Genomic DNA, 17,560 nt, shown 5'->3' with positions numbered 1-17,560 from the left:
ATAGTTGTCTTTCTCCAATTGACTTATTTCACTAAGCATAATATCCTCTAGTTCCATCCACGTCGTCGCAAATGGCAAGATTTCATTTCTTTTGATGGCTGCATAGTATTCCATTGTTTATATATACCACATCTTCTTTATCCATTCATCTGTTGATGGACATCTAGGTTCTTGCCATAAAAACCCCTGTATTTTGTTTTTATTCCATGAGTGAGCTTGGTTTCCATTTACTGAGGGAGCCCTGGAAATGAGCATCTCAGCAAGCACTGGGGCATTCCAAAGTCGAAGAAGCCTAGTACCCAGGAAAACAGGCCTAATAATTCTTTAAAAATAATTGAAACAAAAAGAAGGGGCACCTGGGTGGCTCAGTGGGTTAAGCCTCTGCCTTTGGCTCAGATAATGACCTCAGGGTCCTGGGATCGAGCCCCATATTGGGCTCTCTGCTGGGCGGGGAACCTGCTTCCTCCTCTCTCTCTGCCTGCCTCTCTGTCTGCTTGTGATCTCTCTGTCAAATAAATAAATAAAAATCTTAAAAAAAAAAAAAAGAAAATATGCATCTTAAAGTGTTTTTCAAGGAAACAGCAACAAGGGACAATGGTTTTCACTACTGAACATCCCAGAGACAAACGAGAAAAGCCAGTTTTTCAACTCTTTCTTCCACAAAGAGGGAGAACAGAAAGGTCTTTCGCTTGACACATGTACTACCCCTTCCTCTGAATATGGTCAGAAGTTGGAGGGCAGCCCCTGCGAGGTCATGGTCGCCATATATGGACTCAGGGCTACTGAAGGCTACAGTTAAGGAGCTAGACAGACACACTGAAAAGATGAAACATAAGGCTGCATAGGCCAAATGACAAATGACAAACGACAGATGCAATTAATCCGCCTTGTAGGAATGAAGAGGGACTGGCACGTGAAGCGGCAGGGAGAGCTTCAGCGATAAAGCCGGGTTGGAGCAGGTCGACTGATTATTGAGGAGGAAGACAAGAAAATGCCAAATCCTCCAGGAAATACACATAGAAAAAGACAAAGTCAGGAGTCAAGTATTGTAATAGGGAAAAGGAAAACAAAGAAAACTGGGAAAATATAATTAAAATTCATTTGAAGAAACGGCAGCAACCGAGCTCCCCCTGCCAAGGAAAGGGGGTTGGGCAGGGGAATAAGGGAATGCGTAGTTCATTCTATTCTCAGTGAAAAAGACCTGGCAGATATTGGAGAAAGCGTGAACATATGGGTAAAAAAAGTCCATAGGGGCCGGCGCCACACAGCCCAGATGACTAGGGACACTGGTGAATCTACACATCAAATCATTAAGTTAAAAAAGTCATGAAGGACTACTAGGCTGTTAGAAAATAAAACAAAATACAAACACTGAAAACATCTGCAAATGAGGGAGTTTCTAATAAAAGTCGGGCAGGGGCGCCTAGGTGGCCCAGTGGGTTAAAGCCTCTGCCTTCAGCTCAGGTCATAATCCCAGGGTCCTGGGATCGAGCCCCACATGGGGCTCTCTACTCAGCAGGGAGCCTGCTTCCCCCTCTCTCTCTGCCTGCCTCTCCCGCCTACTTGTGATCTCTGCCTGTCAAATAAATAAATAAAATCTTTAAAAAAAAAAAAAAGTAAGGCATAAAATCTTAAAGTTGAACAGGATATATGAGCAAAACATGTTTAAAATTCCAGAACGGTGGTTCCTAAATCGACTGTCTCCAGAGCCCTATTAGTATTTTCCCATATCCCATTAATAAGTAACTACATTTTCTTACTTTGGGAATTCACTTCAATTTATATAACTGATGCTTCTGCTATACTCCGATTTTCTTTGATACCATATTCTTTCTGATACCATATTTTCTTTCATATTGTAATTTCTGAGTCTTGGTGACTCCCCTGATTTCCTTAAATTTTACAGACTCTTCTCTGCATAGATCCTGACCCTCTACCTGGATGCTTCCAACAGTAATACAACAAAAATGCATGAACTTCTCTGATGAAATCCTCTTCTGATTGGTAGGCAATAAGACAAGCAAGTAAAGGACTCATGAGTCTTAGGCTGATGTCTCCTGGGGGGGTCCCACACATAATGCAGTCTTGGGACAGCAGCCCAAGGAGTATATCACAGCACTTTTCCATTATCTCAGACACATCCATGTGACATCCTCCCATTAATTATTGCATTATTTATAGAAAAGTTCTGCCAATTGCTGCTCTGGGTTTATGATGCTCAGCACGGCCACACCCAAGTGGTTACACAAGACCCCTTGGGCACAGAAACAAAATATTAGAACATTTATTTTTCTTTATTGTCACACTAGAAAAAATTAAGTTTTACTAATATTTATTCTATGGATTGAGCATGCATGTCATGAAAGGTCACATGTCATACACAAAGTCACCAGAGAAGGGTGGGTGTCCCACAGGGGAGGTGCTGGCTCACATTACTACTTACTGTGCCGTGACACCCTTGCTCCAGCAAAATTCCATCTTCAGTGTAAATTTTTTAAGAGCTTTAATGAATAGAATCATAATTTCACTTTGTAATAACTGGAGAATGTTTAATCTTTGGGGCCAGGAAAACATTCTACTTACCCTATGAAAATAAATGCAGAAATCTTATAATAAAATCAAGGTCTGGGGCACCTACGTGGCTCAGTCATTTAAGCATCTGACCTCAGCTCTGGTCATGATCTCAGGGTCCTGGAATCAAGCCCCGCATTGTGCTCCCCACTCAGTAGGGAGTCTGCTTGTCCCTCTCCCTCTGTCCCTCCCCCTGCTCATGCTGTCCCTCTGTCTCTCTCTATCAAATAAATAATCTTTAAAAAATAAATAAAAATAAAATAAAGGTCTTCTAAAAAGTATCCATTTCCTTTCACAAAAAGTGTCCCAAACCCACTGACTAGATGACATTCCAGTAACACTGATGCCGATAATAGTCATCCTGGCAGATACTTTTTTAACAAGAAAAGTATGTGGGGCACCTGAGTGACTCAGTCAGTTGAGCATCTGCCTCCGGCTCAGGTCATGATCTCCGGGGTCCTGGGATTGAGCCCCATCACACTCCCTGCTTAGCAGGGAGCCTGCTTCTCACTATCTTTTGCTATCTCTGTTGCTATCTCTGTCTCTCTCTCTCTCTCTCTAATAAATCAATGAAATCTCTTTTAAAAAATCTGAAAATCGAAAAAAAAAAAAAACTCTGTGCTAAGGAGAAATAGAGCATTTTGGGGAAAAAATGTTTAGTAATGTTTCTATCAGTATATAATTTTATTGCTGAAAATGGCATATGTTAATTATAAACAATATCGACCATACAAGAGCTCTAAAATGCACTAGGTTCATTAAAAGAAGCCAACACCGGGACCCACAGAACAACAAATGGTTAGGTTTGAGATGTGAAATCAGGACGACCAGGTCTGACACCTGATTGTACCACTCGCTAGCTGTGCAACCCTGTTCAGTTCATTGAACTTGCCATGTCTGCTTCCTCATCAGGAAAGGGTGAAATGATCCACCTGTACAGGACTTCTACAGAATTAAAGCAAGTAAGTCAGCACGATGCCTAGCACACACTAAACTCCCACTAAACGATGGCTTTATTACTATAAAATTAATTTTTGAGAAACTGAGAAGTAGGAATATAAAGCAAAATATATCAAAATGCTCTTACATTTAAGTGAAATTACCTGGGGCACCTGGGTGGCTCAGTCCGTTAAGCTCTGACTCTATTTCAGCTCAGGTCATGATCTCAGGGTCCTGAAATCAAGCCCAGTGGCTGTCTCCATGGTCAGCAAGGAGTCTGCTTGTCCCTCTTCCCCTGCTACCCCCCCCACCTACCACTCACAAGGTCAAACATTCTCTCTCTTTCTCTCTCAAATAAATAAATAAATGAATAGTCTTTTAAAAATTTAAAAATAAATGAAATGACCCTCAAAAGCTAATATATGAGCAAGATGACAATGGTCAATATGATCTATAAAACAATCATGATAATGATGAGCGTCTTGTTCTGCAGGCTAATACTATAAGCTACCATCACCGTCAACTAAAATACACACCTGGCAAGGATAAAAATCTAGAACCAATGTAATTAATATTATTTTCCTTTAATCTGAAGAAATAAAGTATAAGATGTCTCTTTCCTAGAACAAAACATATATACATTCTTAGCAAATGTGTCTGGGGCTAACAGGCAGAAATGATTAAATACTAGTAAAAAGTACATTAAGGAATCAGCAGGATTACCAAAGATGCTCCTTATTTGTCAATGCTGATTTTTTTAAAAAACAAAAACAAATAAACAAACAACAACAACAAAAACAGACAAAGACCTTAAAACCCCAAAACTGTATAAAACATTCGGTATTAAAGCAGGAATAATCAATACACCAAATGAAAGCCAATCCACTAATCTGAATGATAGCTTATGGAAAACTCTATATATATCCATAACTGGTACTGATATGAGAAACAAAGGCAAAAGAAATGTAGCTTAAGGGGCGCCTGGGTGGCTCAGTGTTAGGTTAAAGCCTCTGCCTTCGGTAATTCCGGGGTCCTGGGATCGAGCCCCGCATCGGGCTCTCTGCTCAGCAGGGAGCCTGCTTCCTCCTCTCTCTCTGCCTGCCTCTCTGCCTGCCTGTGAGCTCCGTCTGTCAAATAAATAAATAAAATCTTTAAAAAAAAAAAAAAGAAATGTAGCTTAAAATAAAATCTCCTTAACAGTTTGCAGCCCACTGATAGACACGTGAAATACGTAGAGCGTGACCTTCCTCAAAGAACCCGGGGCTGCCTTAGTGCCTTCATGGTTAAATGGAACTTTATTTATCTTGGCAGCCGCTGGCCACTCAAGGTCCGGAAAGCCTTGCTTCCAGATCTTGGAGACTTGTGCTACCCCTAACCCCCACTAATTAAAACGTATACAATCAGTCACTCCTCACAATCCCAGGATAGCTCCTTCTGCCCACAGGTCCCATCCCAAGAATAGGGAAGGGGTAGAGGTCTAGGCAGGAGAGACAGGAGGCCCCTGACTCCCCTAACTGGGCTCCAGAACTATTCCTGGCAGGTGGAGATGCCAAGACAGAGAGGAACAAGAGATAAGGGAACAAACCAAGATTGCAGAAGAATGTCAAGGCCACAAGCTTCCCAGTCAGTTCTCAAAAGCCCACGGCGACAACACATTCAGGACCCCTCTCACTCTAGGGAGTTTTCTGTTTCCTTTCTGCTCTCACCTTCACTTAATAAACTTTCACTTGACTTTACCCTTTTGTGCCTCAAGATTCATTCTTCGACTCCGTGAGACCAGAATCCCAAAATCCCGCAACAGTACCACTGCTAATTAAACTGTGACTGGTTTAGTTCCTATATTTATATCTACAAATAAATGTGGCTTAAAGAGATAGACATTGATCATAATACATAAGCTTAATCACAGAAATATTCACAGTACTCATAGTATGTTGTTGTCTAAAGAATTCCGAGTTTAGGGCTGTTTCATACAACAGAACATAAATGTGAAAATAAATACAATTACATAAAACATTAAGTTTTTAAAATGGTCCAGGTTTAAATGGTTTTTCTTCCTTGGGATACAGAGACCCTAAAAAACCCTGCCAATGACATAACAAAAGTACTAGACAAAATATTTAAAAGATCTGTTAAAATATATAACTGAAGGATTTCCAGAGATTAAACAAGAAATAAAAGTGGAGGTCCTCCAAAGACCTTTGTGCTGAGGGTTTCTGCTAAACCCCATAGAAGGTAAGCTTCTACTCTGATTCCCACAGGAGGTCTGCAGGAAATAAGGCTGGGGGTGCCCAAGACAGAGCAGGAAGGAAACCAAAATAGGCCTGTCACCCAAAATATGCCTCTTTGACATAAAAATTATTTTGAGCTGAAGACAATTAAGAAGACACAAATGCAGGAAAAGCTTTCTCAACCCTCCCCTTCCCTACCTAAAGGCAGGATGTAAATTCTTTTACGGGAGACAGGACTCTTAGCCCAGATATGGCACCGGAGGAATCTGCAAACAACCTGGTTCCATTAGTTCCCTCCCATATGAGTAACCTTCCCTCCCAAAATAGTCTCCCTATGTCCCCTCGCTTCTCTACAAATGTATTGTTCTTTGTTGCAGATGCCAAGTAAGCTGTTCTAAGCCACCAGGCTGAGTTACTTTTCACTGAGGTTTCTCCCACCTGAAGCGTGCTGTACATGTCAATAAATTTGTTCATCGGTCTTTTTGTTACAGGTCTCAGCTGAAAACCCAAGACAGGTGGAGGTAAGATTTGCCTTCCCTTGCAAGAGGACAAGAGGAGGGAGCCCAAGCAAAGCCAGGGCAACACAATGCAGTTTAAAGGTGAACCAGAAATAAACTGACTACATGGAACAGAGATGGAAGAAATGTGCCGGTCCAAATTTTGGCCTGATAGTGGAGGAAAGAGTTCCCCTAAGAATTCAAAATCATAAGCCAGTTCAAAATGATGCCATCTGTATCATCACAACAAAAATCCTCAATTAGAGGGCGCCTGGGTGGCTCAGTGGGTTAAGCTGCTGCCTTCAGCTCAGGTCATGATCTCAGGGTCCTGGGATCGAGTCCCGCATCGGGCTCTCTGCCCAGCAGGGAGCCTGCTTCCCTCTCTCTCTCTCTGCCTGCCTCTCTGCCTACTTGCGATCTCAGTCTGTCAGATAAATAAATAAAATCTTAAAAAAAAAAAAATCTTCAATTAGAGAGTTTAAATAAAAATTGTCCCGGTCTCCAGGAAATGGGCAAAACCAAATGCAAATCTCTCAAGATTCTTAAATTCAAACCAAGCCCCAAACACTGCCACAGAAGTAGATCCAACTAGATTACAGTTTTAAAAAAAATTAAACACACAAGGAAACACAGCATCTCAAATGAAATCCAAAAGAAACAAGAGAAAGTAGAATCAGACAAATTTTCGATATTAGAACAAATACAGGGGGAAAAAAGTCTTGATGTATTGGAACAAAAAAATAAAGGGGGCTTGAAATTGTATGAAAAAAAGAGACCTTAAAAAATAAAATGGGGGGGGCACCTGGGTGGCTCAGTGGGTTAAAGCCTCTGCCTTCAGCTCAGGTCATGGTCCCAGAGTCCTGGGATCGAGCCCCATATCGGGCTCTCTGCTCAGCCTGCTTCCCCCCTCTCTCTGCCTGCCTCTCTGCATACTTGTGATCTTTGTCTGTCAAATAAATAAATAAAATCTTTAAAAATAATAATAATAAAAAAATAAAATAAAATGGGGAAGGTGAAATGTGTGAAGGTAGTTAAAGGTACAAACTTCCAGTTATAAAATCAGCCAGATATGGGGATGTAATGTATAGCAAGGAGACTCTGGTTATTGTAGAGTTGAAAGCTATAAAGGAAGTAAAGCTTGAAAGTCCTTATCACAAGAAATCTGTAACTATGTGTGGTGACAGATGTGAGCCACACCTATTGTGTTGGTCATTTTGCAATGCATATAATAGCAAATCATTATTATGTTATGGAGCCGGAACTAATATCATGTTATATGCCAGTTATACCTCAAGTTTAAAAAAAATTTTTTTAAGCAGGTTTGAAAAAGAACTAGATATTTCTGGAATGAAAAACATGACAATTTTTTTAAAAACTGAAATTCAATGGACAATTTCTTTAAAAAGGCAACTAGACAACATTGGAAGAGAAAATTAGCAAACTGGAAAGTATATCCTTTCATAGTTTTTTTTATTATTATTAACATATAATATATTATTAGCCCCAGGGGTACAGGTCTGTGAATCGCCAGGTTTACTTTCATAATTTTTAATTGTCTGACCAGTTTCTGAGGGAGGTGTGCTGACAGTCTCACTAGAAACAGGAAAAAAAAAAAAAAAAAAACACACACACAAAAAAAACCCAGAAACAAAAAAAGAAAATACACCATTCATTTAAAAAGCTGCTTTTTCCACAGGGACAGGTTCTCTGAAAATGCACAGAATTCAGGGAGTAAGAATAAAAGCTAACATTTACTAAGTCCTGACTCTGTGTCAGACAAGGAGCTAGGTATATTACAAATACGTCTCTTTTTATCTTCACAGTGACCCTATGGGATGGGTACAGATATGGAAAGATGAAGGGCTACACTGGGCTCAGCAGGTGGTCCTAAATGCCTTGTTCAAGGTCACAGAACCAGTGTGTGTAGAAACCGACAAGTCAACTCCCCATCTGCCTGACTCAGAACCAACTTGATACACCTGCTACAGGTCAACAGACTATATCCTACTCTCTGTTCAGTCCTTTGCCATGATAAACCACGTACCCTCTCACTTTGACCAGACTGGTTAGGTTTCTTGGAGCCGCCTTCTCTACAACGTCTCCACCTCAGGCTTCTGCGTCTATGCTTGGCTCATCCAGCTTCAGCAAGAATCCCGCTAAGCCGGTTTAGAGAAACTTTCTCACCTGCCATCGCTGACCAGTTTCCTCATCCCCCGCTGTTGGTGTCCAAGCCTGTAGCCTGCCCTTGGCCTGCCTACCATTAGAATCCTCTCAGACCAGTTAGCAAGAATCCTCCTAACCCCGCTTCAGGTCCCCTTACAGTAACCTCCCATCTGCTGACCATCCCCTCACTTTGCTAATTGACAATAAATTCCCAGCAGTCTTTGTTGTACTCAGGGTTGAATCCCATCTCTGCCCCCATGATAATAATCCATTATGACAGTCTTGAAGGAAGACTTCCTTATCATTTTAACAAGTGTCAGAATAATTTTTTCTTTAACTATAATTTTCCGGTTAGTAAAGTCAAATGTCTATGATGAAATGTGAAAGATGGAGATTGTCAATATAATTAGCATATAACTAAAACAATCCTGAAGATCAATTCCATTACTCTCTGTTAACCAAGACTATTCTCTAACAGAACTACGTCACTTTCAAAATCCATTGTCCTGGGGCATCTGGGTGGCTCAGTCAGTGAAGAGTCTGCCTTCGGCTCAGGTCGTGATCCCCGGGTCCTGGGATGGAGCCCCACATCGGGCTCCCTGCTCAGCGCAAGCCTGCTTCTCCCTCTCCCACTCCCCCTGCTTATGTTCCCTCTCTCGCTGTCTCTCTCTGTTAAATAAATAAATAAAATCTTAAAAAAAAAATCCATTGTCCTGTTGTTAGATGTTACTATGCAGGCCTAACATCAAATATTCTAAAATCCTGGCATTCCTTTTTAAGAAGAGGAGCTGCACATTCCATGTTGCTTCCTGAAACAATTTTATTGGCATGCACTCACATGTGCACACACACACAGGCACGTACACACACCATAGGTCCAAACAATTCAAGCAATGCACCAAAGTAGTGTTTAGGACACACTTTTAAATTCTAAAAGTTCTGCATGCAAAGATGAGAAGAGCTAAAAATATTGACCCATGTAAAGAGAAGTATCCTACAGATCTCTAGTATGAGTTCCCCCTTGGAAAAAGACACATAAAAGTAACAGACTGTGTTTAAGGTTTGCATAATGCCCCATGAACCAAATCAGCCAATCTTTGAGATGGATCCTAAAGCGTGTGCGTGTGTGTGTGTGTGTGTGTGTGTGTGTGTGTGTGTAAAAATCTTCTGCATATTTACTTACCAGTTTCTCCAGCTGTCTTATTCTTCCCATGAGGCTTATATAGAACATACGAGCATCCTTTTACATGGAAGTGGTCATTAATTTGTCTAAACCACCTAAAAATGACAAATATGAAAATTTGCTCATATAACAGTTCCGTAGCTCAGCTGCCACTATTCCAATTCCAGCAAAATTCAGGCAGCATCCAAGTCTGGCATCTCTACTAGAGGCTGGGGCCCAGCAGCTGGAACCACGGTTTTACCATCAACACACATCTACAGCACTGTTATTTTGCAGAACTGGAAAGAAGGTATTGTCTCGAAGCAAGGACGTCATACCTCATAAGTGTTGTATTTCCAGTGAAGGGGCCAAACCTAATATCTTCAAATGGGGGTTGAAAGCCCAAAATATGTAAAGCTTCTTCCTGGGTAATAGCTGGAAGACTACAAAAGAAACACCGCCTTTCAGTTACAGTTCCAGTCATATGCAAATATAATCTGTCTCAAGGCTGATACGTCCACCCGATTTACAAACAATTTTAGGAATACAGTTGCCCCTTGAACAACATGGGTTTAAACTGCATGGGTCCACTTATACACAGATTTTTTTTTTTTAATAAAATGTAGTACTTTAAATACATTTCTCTTCCTTATCATATTCTTAACAACATTTTTTCTCCAGCTTACTTTATTGTAAGAATACAGTATATAACACAAGCAACATTCAAGGCATGCGTTCATCTACTGTTTATGTTATTGGTTAGGGTTGTGGTCAACAGGAGGCCATGAGTCATTAGATTTCTGGGGAGTCAAAAGTTATATGTGGAATTTAGACTGCCCTAACCCCTGTGTTTTTCAAGGGTCAACTACATTCTTAATATTTATTTTGTCACAAGGCATGCTTCTTATTTTTAGCTAAAGGCTTAAAATAAAATGTAGCAATTTTTTCTCGATGTATGAAAAACTTATTCTTAAAAATCTTTAATTACAGAAAAAGCAATACCAAATAACTTCTGAAATTGGAATTTAGGGATACCAATAAATTAACATACTTACTTTCCAGCTCCCAGTGTGCTATATAAAAAATTCCAACACGAAATTAATGAGGAGATACCACAAGAAGTCTTATATTGTGGGCGGCTTATGCAGTACCTGAGAGAACAAAAGACTGTTTTCTTCACTTGAATGAATACAAAATATGCATGTAGAAATACAATACTCACGGCAGTTAAATGTATTAGCATGATGAGAACTTCACTCATCTAAGCCAATGTACAATCTTTACTCAGTTAAAATATTTTCAAATGTATTAAATGTATCATCAATGCATAACAACAATAAACCATCCAGTTTAATAAAGTTAGCTAAGTTTAACTAACCACTAGTTAAAGTGGATGTTATCTAAACTGATGGGAAAAAAATAATGATATGTACATGTAGACAACAACTACTAAAATTTCAGTGTAAGCTCCTAATTGAGCTACATACATGATTATTTGCAACTTCAAAAATACTGGGAAAACAAGGGGTGCCTGGGTGGCTCAGTCAGTTAAGCAGCTGCCCTCAGCTCAGGTCATGATCCCAAGGTCCTGAGATTGAGCCCAGTGGCAAGCTCCCTGAGCAGTGGGGAGCCTGCCTCTCCTTCTCCCTCTGCCTGCTGCTCCCTCTGCTTGTGTTCTCACTCCCTGACAAATAAATAAAATTTTAAAGAAAAAAAAAATACTGGGGAAACAAAACAAAGTACTGTCCCATGCACCAATTTTTCAGATTCTTCAACTCAAACTAAAAAACATCCATTTATCACACACTATGTCCAACTAAAACTTCTGGATGAGAAGCAATGGTTCCATCGTCAGGGAGAATTTTAAAGTGTAACACAAAAGCCTTCCATGGCACAATTTTGTTGCACTGAGTAATCCAGACAATGTTCCAAATTGTCATGTATCAAGAAAAGTGACTGCAGCTAATGTGAACAGATGAGAAAAGAAGCAGACCATTCAATCAGACAAAAAGAAATAGTATTGGCTTTCAAATTGCCTTTTCCCAACTGCTTTCTTCTTTTTTTAGATTTTTTTAAATTTTTATTTATTTGACAGAGAGAGAGAAAGAGAGAGAAAGAGAGCACAAGCATGAGCAGCGGGAGGGGCAAAGGGAGAGGGAGAAGCAGGCTCCCTGCTGAGCAAGGAGCCCAATGTGGGACTCGAACCCAGGACCCTGGGATCATGACCTGAGCAGAAGGCAGATGCCCAACTGACTGAGTCACCCAGGTGCTCCAGATTTTTTTTTTTTTTTTAAGTAATCTCTACACCCAATGTGGGGCTCAAACCCAAAACCCCAAGATGAAGAGTCACACTTTCTATGGACTGAGCCAGCCAGGTGCACCTCCCCACTGCTTTCTAATAAAGGTGCTAATAGTGGCCAAAACAAAAAGGAAAAATAAGACTTACCACTAAACACAGTTTAGTCTTACCTTAAAATTGATTACAAAAATAAAAATTACAGATCTATGTATGTAGGTTTGTATAGGTACATATAATGTGCATAATGGCACATATACAATCAACAACTCAACTTGTATCTATAGACTGAACCAGGACCTTTAAGACTAAGACACAAAAGATGTTTATGGTCACTCGACTATATGGTTATCATGTAGCCCCATAATACACTAATTGCATGGATTGAACTACACCTCCCTAAAAAGATATGCTGAAGTCCTAACCACAGGTACCTATGAATACAACCTTATTTGGAAACAGGGTCTTTGCAGATGCAATCAAGTTAAGGTAAGTCACACTGGAGTAGGGGTGGGCCCCTAATCCAAGATGACCGGTGTTCTTATAAAAAGAGAAGAAGGACACACAGAGACAAGAATGTCACCGGACGAAGACCCGGACACACAGTGGGATGAAACACAGACGGAAGCGGAAGTGTTGCATCAGCAAGCCTAGGAATGCCAAGGGCTGCCATCGAAGCACCGGGAGGTAGGATGAAGCAGAAAATTCTACCCCACAGATTTCCGAGGGAATGTGGCTGGCCTTGTCCAACAGCTTGACTGCAGACTTCCAACCTTCAGAGCTATGAGATTTTCTGCTGTTCTAAGCCACCAGTTTATGGCCCTTTGTTGTGGCAGCCCGAGGAAACGCACACACTAATCATCCTCCAGGAAGGACTACAAACTGGTTTATATCCACAAAAGAAAAAACGAATGAACACATTATGAACGTTTCTATCTATTTGCACAGAAATGATCCTGGATTGAGAAAGTGTTAGCATTCCAGAACTCTCATTCTAGAAACTCTCGTTTCAAACTCTGAAGCTAACTTCTGGAAGTGCTGAGGTATTCATAGCTCCCACCAACATTCTGTTCTGCAACTCAATTTCCTACAAATGGACTTAGCAGTCAACATGACTTTTTTCCTACTGCTTTCCATTCCTTTTCTTCCCCTCCAATACCTTGAGTGGTTTATATTCCTCGTTGAATGGCTACATGCTCATGAGTATTGTAGTCACTGAATTCTAACGTGATGGGAGTCTGTTGCTTCCACACTTGAATGACAACATGAATGTGACATTTGGTTACTTTTTCTCTCCCAAGAAACATGATTCCACTGTAGCCTGGTAGCCAGTGCTACCATGGTGAAGACCGAGACCAAAGGGATAATTTCCCTTTGTACAACTGGTTTTGCACCTGGAGCCCAGGACTCCTTATGCTTGACTTTCAGTAACTCCCCTAGAACATGCCTTGGTGCTCATCCATCAATTTTTCTTCCCAATTTAACCTTTCAAACCTGCAGACTCCAGCCTTTCCTTATTTGGGGAACATTCCTTCCACTGTGTCTTCAAATTATTTTTTTTCTTTTGTTCTGATCTCTTCCTCAAGAATACCAGTTAGTGCTATCTGGACCTCTGTTAGCCATATTTATCTGCTCTTTTTTTGTGTTTTTCTTAAGATTTTCTTTTTAAGTAATCTCTACACACAATGTGGTGCTCAAACTCACAACCCCAATATCAAAAGTCACATGCTCCACTGACTGAGCCAGCCAGGAGCCCCAATACTTATCTGTTCTTTAATCATTTTTACGTCTTTGTTCTTTTCTATGTGAGTTTTGTGCGATTTCCTCACACTGGCTCACCATTGACTTGATTATGTTTTTCACTGGGTTGGGTTTTTTTCCCTTGCTCCTAATGTGGTTTTCACCTCTACAATGACTTTTTTTTTTTCCTGTCCTCTACTTCTTTCCAAGGGCACGCCAATTATCTCCTTCTGTTGTCATACAATCTCTTCTTTGACTTCATTTCAAGAAAGTGTGTAAGTTACCACTTTTTTGATATAAAGGACTTATTCTGAATTTTAACTTTACTTCCTAGACTAACGCTCCCAAAGATGTATATGCCTCCTGCAGTTGTCCCTGGTTTTGCTTATTTGCAACTTTGATATACATATAACAAGTTGCTTACTCTGATTTTTACTCGTCCTTGAATAGAGCTGATTATCACTGAAGAGTTGTCTCCTATCTTTGATCCTCATGGTCAAATCTGTCCCCCATTTTTGTTGACTATTTAAAATAATTTTGGTAAAAACACAACATAAAATTCACCATCTTAACCATTTTTAAGGGTACAGTTGAGTAAAGTTAGCTATATTCATATTGTCGTGAAAGAGATCTCTAGAACTTTCTCACCTTGCAAGACTGAAACTCTACACCCACTGGACAACACCCTTTTTCCCCTCCTATCAGCCCTGACAACCACCATTCTTCTTTCCATTTTTATGAGTTTGACTACTTTACACTTCATATAAATGAAATCTACAGTATTTATTTTTTTGTTACTGGCAACCACCATTCTACATGCTGTCTTTATGATTTTGATGACTTTTAAGTACCTCCTATAAGTGAATCACACATTTCTGGTCTTTTTGTGTCCAGCTTATTTCTTCTAGCATAATGTCCTCAAAGTTCATCTATGTTGTAGCATGTGTCAGAATTCCTTCTATTTTAAGCCGGAATAATATTCCATGCTAGGTATATAGCATGTTTTCTTTATTCCTTCATTGATGAACACTGGGGCTGCTTCCCCCTCTCCATTATTGTGAATAATGCTGTAATGAAGACAGTATGCAAATAGGTCTTCAAGGCCTGCTTTCAATTCTTTTGGATATATACCCAGATTTGGGACTACTGGATCATATGGTGCCTTAGCTCAGGTTGCCATAATAAATTACAACAGACCTGGTAGCTTCAACAACATTTATTTCTCACAGTTCTGGAGGCTGAGAAGTCCAAGGCTGAGATGCTAGCAAATCCAGTGTCTGATGGAAAACTGCCTCCTGTTTAGCATATGCCTACCCTCTCATTGTATCCTCCCATCATGAAGCAGAGACAGAGAGGAGAAAGCAAGTTCCCTCTTCCTGTCTTCTTATAAGGCACTAATCCCATTCCCAGGGGCTGCACCCTCATGACTTAATTACTTCCCAAAGGTCCCACCTCCTAATACCATCACCTTGGGGGTTAGGATTTCAATATATGAAATGGGGGGAGATACTATTTCCTATGGGTGTTTCCACTTCAACCCTAATCTTGTAATATTCTCAGTGGAATATGAGCTTGTCATCCTGGCAATTTTTCCCCTCAAGTTATTTCTCCCGTCTGTCCTCCTCATCCAAGCCTTTATGGCTTCACATGTTATACTATTAAAATACAATTATCCAGGGGCACCTGGGTGGCTCAGTGGGTTAAGCCTCTGCCTTTGGCTCAGGTCATGATCTCGGGGTCCTGGGATGGAGCCCCACATCGGGCTCTCTGTTCAGCAGGGAGCCTGCCATCCCCCCCTCTCTGCCTGCCTCTCTGTCTACTTGTGATCTCTCTCTCTCCTTGTCAAATAAATAAATAAAATCTTCAAAAAAAATACAATTATCCAAATTTGTTCTTAAAACATATCTTAAATCTAAGGGATTAGAACCAAAAATGGACAAAGAAGCTAAAATTACTGTTTTTGATTATAGTGTCTTTCTCCAACACACTCTACAGACTTATTACTACCAGTTTATTGTAAAATGCCCTTTTGTTAAGAAATCATCAATGGCTTCTCTCTACATCAGAATAAAAAAAAGCTAAATCCTTAGCCTGGTGTCCAAGACATAGATCATGACAGGTGTTACAAAGAAAGAACATGAACATTGGAGTCCAGCTCTCTTCAGTTTCAATACAAGATCTACTTATTCACCATATGATGTTGGGCAAGTTTCTTAGCTCTCTGAGCTTCACTCCAGACAAGCTTGTCTGATCTTCATTATCAAAAAGCAAGACACTGGGGCGTCTGGGTGGCTCAGTGGGTTAAAGCCTCTGCCTTCCGCTCAGGTCATGATCTCAGGGTCCTGGGATCAAGCCCTGCATCGGGCTCTCTGCTCAGCAGGGAGCCTGCTTCTCCCCTCTCTCTCTGCCTGCCTCTGCCTACTTGTGATCTCTGTCTGTCAAATAAGTTAAAAAAAAAATCTTTAAAAAAAAAAAAAAAAAAGCAAGACACTTTCCTACCATCCATTCAAAGACCTTTGGACCCTCCATCCCCTCAGATTTCCTCCCTGAAGACCTAGCTCCTCAGTGAAGCATCTCTTAAGATCAAGTTCCTCATTACCTCCTCTCATGCTGGTAGTTTATTCAGACTCACCATCTGACAGATTGCCTGAGATATTTGGTATTTTTCTGCTTAGTTCCCATTTCTCACTTAGATTTTAAACCTTGAGAAAACAAGGACCATGTTTTGTGCTTCTCTGTATTCTCAACCCACAGTAAAGGGTCCAAAGCTCATTAAGTAAATGATAAAATCTAACGTTTTTTAAATCTCATACAAATAATTTTTCAGACCTCAAATCATAGGCTAGTAATATTTAAAAGCTATCATTAATTAAGTATTTTTTTCTTTAGAATAGGAACTATATTCTAAGGTAACCAAATAGCCCCAGTTGGTGGGTGAAGGCTCTTCTTATTAGAAGAATATCAGCTAATAAAAGGAGAAAAAAATGATGGAAATTTGAAATATCACCATTTTGCAACAAGGATTCAGGGAATAATCGTCAACAGGTTTGGCTAAAGCCAATCGGTGGAAAGTTAATGGGGACAGGACATTAGCATGATACCACTGTCACCCCACTGATTACATGACAGTTGTAGAAGGGGATCAAAAAAACTCGGCAGTGTGGGCTAGGCTGTCACCACTGAAATCCAGTAATCACTCTTGGAATCTAATACTGGATGACCAGATACTATGTACCTCCTGATGCGATGCAATATGGAGGCCACAGGATCCCACGTAGGCAGTATTCTTGCCTCGAATGTTCAACCAGAATCTAAACCAAGTCTTTATGTCTAATTTCCAGCTTTCAGGAAATACAGAGGTTATAGAAGTAATTTAGACAACTATCGAGGGAAAAAAAATTAGACAAATCCAGAAGATAGGACATTCTACAAGTTATTTGGCCAAGTCTCTTTAAGAAGTCAATTCCCTGGGCACCTGGGTGGCTCAGTTGGTTAAGCGTCTGCCTTTGGCTCAGATAGTGATCCCAGGGTCCTGGGACGGAGTCCCGCATCAGGCTCCCCGCTCGGCGGGAAGCCTGCTTCTCCTTCTCCCACTCCCCCTGCTTGTGTTCCCTCTCGCTGTCTTTCTCTGTGTCAAATAAATAACTAAAATCTTTAAAAAAAAAAAAAAAGAAAGAAAATCTTCTAGACTTAAAACAAAACAAAACAAACAAACCAAAACTGGTAAGAGAAGTGAGGTAGAGACTATTCTAGATTAAGAGAGCCATTAAGGCCACAACAAGCAAACACAAGGTGTGGTTCATGGTTGGGTCTCACTATGAACAACCAAGTGTTAAGGTACTTCAGAAAAATCGGGGAAATCTAAATTTAGCCTGGGAATCAGGTACTATGGAAATATAACATTGTTAATTTTATTAAGTATGACAATGGTATTGTGTGGTTAAGGAAAAAAGTCAATTTT

The 17,560-nt window shown here is 40.4% G+C and overlaps 1 protein-coding gene across 1 annotated transcript in view; it reads right to left on the bottom strand.

The window, feature by feature from the left end:
* The window catches only part of LOC111146885 (basic, immunoglobulin-like variable motif containing), a 42,475-nt gene that overhangs the window by 12,935 nt on the left and 11,980 nt on the right, over nucleotides 1-17,560 (bottom strand). The window contains exons 4-6 of the mRNA XM_022502605.1: nucleotides 10,619-10,714; nucleotides 9,902-10,006; nucleotides 9,585-9,679 (exon numbers count right to left, since the gene is read on the bottom strand). Coding sequence (XP_022358313.1) covers nucleotides 9,585-9,679; nucleotides 9,902-10,006; nucleotides 10,619-10,714 — 296 coding nt within the window. The remainder of the gene's footprint in view (nucleotides 1-9,584; nucleotides 9,680-9,901; nucleotides 10,007-10,618; nucleotides 10,715-17,560) is intronic.

Source organism: Enhydra lutris, unplaced genomic scaffold (assembly GCF_002288905.1).
Source record: "Enhydra lutris kenyoni isolate GAN:26980312 unplaced genomic scaffold, ASM228890v2 scaffoldscaffold15, whole genome shotgun sequence".
NCBI classification, from domain to species: Eukaryota; Metazoa; Chordata; class Mammalia; order Carnivora; family Mustelidae; genus Enhydra; species Enhydra lutris.
Note: the sequence above shows the minus strand (reverse complement) of the source record. Positions and strands in the feature narration are given on the sequence as shown.